We start from the raw sequence: 5,961 nt of genomic DNA, 5'->3' as shown, positions 1-5,961 counted from the left end.
TGCACTTTGGATGGGATAAATGCAGAGCACTAATTCCGAGTATGGGTCACCATACTTGGCCACATGTTACGTCACTTAACTTGCATAAGTATTCAAACCCTTAACTCAGTACTTAGCTTTACAGCTTCGAGTATGTTTGGGTATGATGCGACAAGCTTTGCACGTCAGCATTTGGCAATTATCTGCCATTCTTCACCTCACCTGTTTACCTCTCAAGCTCTGTCAGGTTGGATGGGGGCAGATGCACATTTTCAGGTTTCTCCAGAAATATTTGATTGGGTTCAATCCAAGGCTCTGGCTGGGCCACTCAAGGACATTCACAGAGTTGTCTATAAGCCACTCTTCATCTTCACTGAGGAGAGGATTGAGTTTGGCCACACCACCATAAAGCCCAGATCGGTGGAGTTTTGCAGTGATGTTTGTCCTTCTGTAGGCTTCTCCTGTCTCCACATATGATCATAGAGCTCAACTAGAGTGACCATCAGCTTCTTGGTCACCACACTAACCAAAGCCCTTCTCCATCAATTGCTCAGTTTGGCCAGGAGGCCAGCTCTAGGAAGAGTTCTGTTTGTTCCAAACGTCTTCCATTATGGATAATGGAGACTACACGCTTCTGTGAACCTTCAATGCAAGCAGATTTTTTTCTGAACTCTTTCCCAGATGTGTGATTTGATGCAATCCTGTCTCTGAGCTCTACAGGCATTTTTTTTGTTTGTTTGTTTTTACCTCAGGGCTTTGTCTTTGCTCTAATATGCATTTTCAGCTATTAGACCTTTTATTCAGACGTGTGTGCCTTTCCAAATCTTACCCATTCAATTGAATTTGCCACAGGTTAGCTTCACTCAAAGTGTGGTAACATTTACAATCAAAATGAATGCCCCTGAGCTAAATTTCAACTGTCCCAGATAAGGGTATGAATACGTATGCAATGGAATCATTTAAGTTTTTTTTTGTCTTTAATAAATTTGCAAAGATGTTAGAAACCTCTTATTTGCTTTGTCATTATGATGTATGGAGTGTAGATTGATAAGGGGAAAAAATTAATTTAAAGCAGTTTAACATAAGGCTGCAGCATAACAAAACGTGAAAAAACAAAACAAAACAAACAAACAAACAAAAAAAAAAATATATATATATATACAGAGCTGGGTAGTAACTGATTACATGTAATCTGGACAATTCTTCATAATTTATTGATTCTCCCTATGCCTCTTTATATATCCTCAAATATATAAAGAGGATATGCCTTTATATCCTCAAAGGCATGCATTTTCTTGCATGCTAAAACAGCATAACTTATTTATATTTTGGCTAAATTATTTCTGTTTGTTATCTATTTATGCTGTCTTTGCATGCAATAGAAAATCTTGGCAAGTATACAGTATGCAAATATGTAAATGTGCAAATAAAATTACAATATCAAATACTACTGCTAATGATAATATATACATACATACACACTCTAAAAAACTCTATAAAAATGCAGCCTAATATGTTAATGTGAAGGAATTTTGTGTATTTTTTACAGGTGTTCTACCCATATTTTCAGACTCATTGCGTTGTGTGGTGTTTTAGGGTTGAAGGAAATGTCTGTAAATGTAACAGAAAATGTACTTGTAATTTTCTGCTCTAGTTTTCTATGTATTTTTTTCTTACAGTGCATGCATTTTGGGTAAAGCTGATTTGAAGCAATATGCATTGTGTAAAGCACCATGCAGATAAATTCAATTACAAATGTATATATATACAGTATATAGCAAAATTTATACATAAAATTCTTCTGAAAAAGAGCAAAAGTAAATGATGAAGGCATAGTTAAAATTTTCCAGGGCAGTTTTAATGTGACAAAAATGTAAAAAAAAACTTTTTAATGTAAAAAAAGTTAAATGTTTTAGATTGGGTAAAAATCACTCCCTGGGACAAGGTTGTATATTTAATATAACAAATATAACAAAACATATATATATATATATATATATATATATATATATATATATATACACACACACAATAAAGTGTAGTACCCTAATTATTTATAAACACAGACATTCTTGCTTGTGTAAATTTTCCATGTTACTTTTTTTGTTTTATATCAACACATTTGTTTCCATTCTTTGAAGTTTGACATACTTTCAGATCAACTTTTTCACGTGGTGAGAGAAAATTCAAGATAGACCTGGTGAATCCGTGGGAGAATTCAACCCCAAGAGTTGCCTCTCCCTCGTTCTATAACTCTCTGAGCATATCTCTTTCTCTCTAACTTTTTCCAAAGTACGTCAGTCAGACCGCACATCAACAGTTTCTCTACATGCATCTTCAGAAGTCATGTGATGTTGAGAAGCAGAGAAGAAGAGGAACTACCTACAGCGAGCAACTCCTCCCGACCACACTGCAACCACACACAACACTATATAATCAAGAACAAAGACCAGAGACGGCACACATGAACTGAGAGACGGGATTAAATGCACAAGGGTTTTTAGGGGAAAGCAACTAGAAGATAAAAGAAAAAGAAACATCTGCTTGGAAGAGCTAAAAATGAATAAGAAACCGTTTCTGGTGATTCTGGGGTTAGCGCTGGTTTTTGAAGGTGAGCATGTCATTTAAGAGTACAGTGAATGAGTAAAATATTGATTTATCTCTCTCACCTAGTTTTAAATTCTTTGTGTAGATATAAATGTGCCATCTTTCTGTGTTCTGCAGGTGCTCAGTGTCAGGAACATGAAGTTTTTGTAGCTCATGGTTCTGTAGCAGTGCTGCCATGTATAGATGAGACTTCTGCGCTCTCACATCCTACTGCAGTCTACTGGAGCAGGATAGTTGGAAAGTAAGAACATTTCATCCATCCATCCATCCATAAACACAACTATCCAAAACCTGACAATCAGCATTTTAATATCTCGCTCTCTTTCTCAATTTCATAGTGTCCTGAAGACAGTTTGGCGGCGAGAGAAGAGCGGGTTAGAGTTTCGTCCGGTCAGAGACCCTCCACGTGCTAACTGTCCCGTCCCAAATTTCGGAAAGGCTGATTACAGCCTTCACATCGCTGAAGCGACAATCGAAGATGGAGGAAAGTACATCTGTGAAGTTGAGGGAAAGATTCGGATGGCGAAGGTCATCAATCTCAGAGTTGTAAGAGGTAATAACCAAGAATATCACTCATTCTTTGTTAAGTCATCTGGAAGCCTTATCGGTAATATTTTCTCTTTCTTCGCAGCGTCATTTTCTCCTGCCGTAGTGGTTGAGGGCTTAATAACGGAGGCTACGTGCCATGTCAGTCCTGGGACACAGTCTGTACAAATGAACTGGAAACGAAACGGCAAATTAACAAGGACAACCAGCCTCTCCAACGTGTCTGAAAAAGATGGAGGAGACTGGACCTGTCAGGTTGCATACAATGGTGGAGTGGTAGAGGCAACCACATCCCTACAGGTCAAAGGTGAGCGTCCGTTTAAAAAAAAAAAAACAGCTTTTTCTTTCAAATGATGTCTGCAAGAGTCGCTCATCCACCGTTACCCGTTGGTTTTCCAGGAATCGTCACTCCTCAGGATAACTCTTCAGTGGTGTACGCTGCTGTCGGTTCCTCCGTCTCCTTGCCCTGCATCTTTACTGATGGTTTGATCCCATACACTGTGATGTGGAACAGAACCTCCACAACATCATACTCTCCTCTTCCTCTCCCTGCATCTTTCCACGAGTCTGCTGGGCCCTCAGCATCAGCTACTATACAGAGAGTGGAGGATGGAGATGAAGGGATGTATACATGCTCAGGAATGATGAAGGGATTGAATGGAGAGAGTAATAAAGTACAAAGAAGGATGGAGCTAGTTGTAGCTCGAGGTGAGAAGAATAATATATCACTAGAACACTCAGAATACTGGGTGAAGTGGCTATATATATATAGTTTTAATATAATAATAATAATATATGTATAAAATTGTAAATACAATTTAATGTTAAATAGTACTTCAGTTATCAGCATTCAAATGCTTTTAGAATCAGCTTTTAATCATCCAAATGGTGTTCATCTCCTAATAACTTCTGGTTTGTGGTATTCTGAATTTACTGAATGCTGAATTTCTCTCTGAATTCTGTTTAGTTTTGAGATCCTCATCATCCGGTGGTGACGGACCCGTGACCCTGACCTGCCATCTCAGCAACTCCAGCCAGATCACTTCCTATGAGTGGCTCCGTGTGAATTACGGCCCAAACGACACTCAAACGGTGACCTCTGTTCAAAGGACAAAGAGCTTCAGGATTCAAGAACTGAATGAGAAAGATGCTGGTGAATTGGTTTGCCGCTACTACGGGAAGCATGGAGTTCTGGGGAACGCGACTTATGAACTTCATGTGATGGGTAGGTAGAGCAGTTATATTACAGTAAATGATCTTTGCATAAGCATTTGCATACCAATTAATAAAAGTAGCATGCTGTGAAGTCATTACAAAAATACATAAATTAGTCTAATTTTAATTAGGAGCAGATTTAGAAGCAGTACCTTTTGATTGATTCTCTGTTTTGTTTATTTTTTCCAGGTGCTGTAAAGAGCGTAAATTCAAGTTCTGGCAACAAAACCTCTATGGTGATGGGATTAGGGTTTTTCTTCTTGGCGATATTCGTGGTTTTGTTCCAGATGTACAGAAACTATCGCCGGGTATGTTTCAGTCTCCTCAAGTCTTGATTTAATAATGCATTGCTTCATGCTTACTTGATACTGATATTTCAATGCTGCAAAAGACAGCTCTCTAAAATAGATTTAGTGTGGGTTATTTGCATCTCGTCTCTCATATTCATCTCATTTATTCCTCCTTACAGAAGAAGATGATCCTTCTTTACCCTGCGATGGAAACCATCGTCCATCAGGCCGCCACTGAACGAGAGCAGAGAGAGAGGAGCAGGCCAAAAATGGCCGAAGCTTGTGTCGGAGATCCCAAACCAGTGTGTGTGTAAACGTGTGTGTGTGTGCCTATGTGGATGTGTGTGTGAGTGTGTTTTAAATGCAGACAATTGTAGCAGTCCATTTAAACTGTAAATATATCACTGAAATATAAATGTATACATTTTGTAAAAACTAATTTTGGTGCAATTATGTTTTCAAATACGAATTTAAAATCTATGTAAATAAAGCAATAAAGGGAAAACATACTTAATTTCTCATGTTTTAATTTAGTTTTGTTTCTTTTGCACAGTAAATACATTATAAACAGGTTCTTAATATCGCCATACAGAGAAAACATTCTGTACACAGATAAATGTAAGTAAATATAATAATAACAATAGACACAATATTAATCGATCTGTCATAAAAAACCTTGTGCAGGCTGTATGTATCACTCAAATATATTTGACTATAATAGTCATGCTACATAATCATTAAACAACACAAAAGAACTTTATATATTACATTTCTCCAAACACTTTTTACACGTTTAATAGACTACACCTCACTACATTCTGTTTCATCTGGCCTCTCTGATGGTTTCGTCTCGGACCTACTGGGCTCATTTGTGGTCAGCTTCTTGTCAAACCAGTCTTCATCTTCAAAGTCCTCAAAGTCAAACACCTCCTCATCATCAAAACACCAGCCTGGCCAGTCCACGCTGATGCCCTCTAGGACATTATTGCTTCAAGGGAGAGAACAGTGGTTTATGGAGAAATGTCTTCAAAAAAGTAAAGGTTAATGTCCTTTCTTCTCTACACTGTAGAAAATGATTTTTCAAAGTTGTAAATAAAACAAAACAATGTTTACAAGAAAATCCTATTCTAGTCTTTTTCCTTAAAAATTGAATGTTCAGTTCTGTGTTACTTGGTGTTTCTTTGTAATTATTTGTGAGTGAAAATTGTTTCAAAGAAATCTGACACTTTTTTTTCACTGCAGTAAAATGTCATTTTTAGCAAAAAAGGGGTGATAATTAATAAAATAATGAATACATTTGATTATTATTAACTAAAAGTATATA

The 5,961-nt window shown here is 37.2% G+C and overlaps 2 protein-coding genes across 2 annotated transcripts in view; one reads left to right on the top strand and one right to left on the bottom strand.

The window, feature by feature from the left end:
• The first annotated feature begins 2,486 nt into the window (after positions 1-2,486).
• Positions 2,487-5,103, top strand: LOC107685607 (lymphocyte activation gene 3 protein-like). The gene is made up of 8 exons (XM_016482256.1): positions 2,487-2,590; positions 2,704-2,827; positions 2,925-3,139; positions 3,218-3,439; positions 3,532-3,840; positions 4,100-4,357; positions 4,537-4,655; positions 4,817-5,103. Exons 1-8 carry the CDS (start codon positions 2,539-2,541, stop codon positions 4,949-4,951), a joined length of 1,434 nt encoding a protein of 477 aa, XP_016337742.1. The 5' UTR covers positions 2,487-2,538; the 3' UTR covers positions 4,952-5,103.
• A 235-nt stretch (positions 5,104-5,338) lies between these two features.
• Positions 5,339-5,961, bottom strand: part of LOC107685524 (pleckstrin homology domain-containing family G member 5-like) — a 16,869-nt gene continuing 16,246 nt past the window's right edge. The window contains exon 15 of the mRNA XM_016482124.1: positions 5,339-5,625. Within this exon, the coding sequence (XP_016337610.1) occupies positions 5,439-5,625 (187 nt within the window). The 3' untranslated portion in view covers positions 5,339-5,438. The remainder of the gene's footprint in view (positions 5,626-5,961) is intronic.

The sequence above is a fragment of the Sinocyclocheilus anshuiensis genome, unplaced genomic scaffold (genome assembly GCF_001515605.1).
Source record: "Sinocyclocheilus anshuiensis isolate Anshui unplaced genomic scaffold, SAMN03320099.WGS_v1.1 scaffold185, whole genome shotgun sequence".
NCBI classification, from domain to species: domain Eukaryota; kingdom Metazoa; phylum Chordata; class Actinopteri; order Cypriniformes; family Cyprinidae; genus Sinocyclocheilus; species Sinocyclocheilus anshuiensis.
Note: the sequence above shows the minus strand (reverse complement) of the source record. Positions and strands in the feature narration are given on the sequence as shown.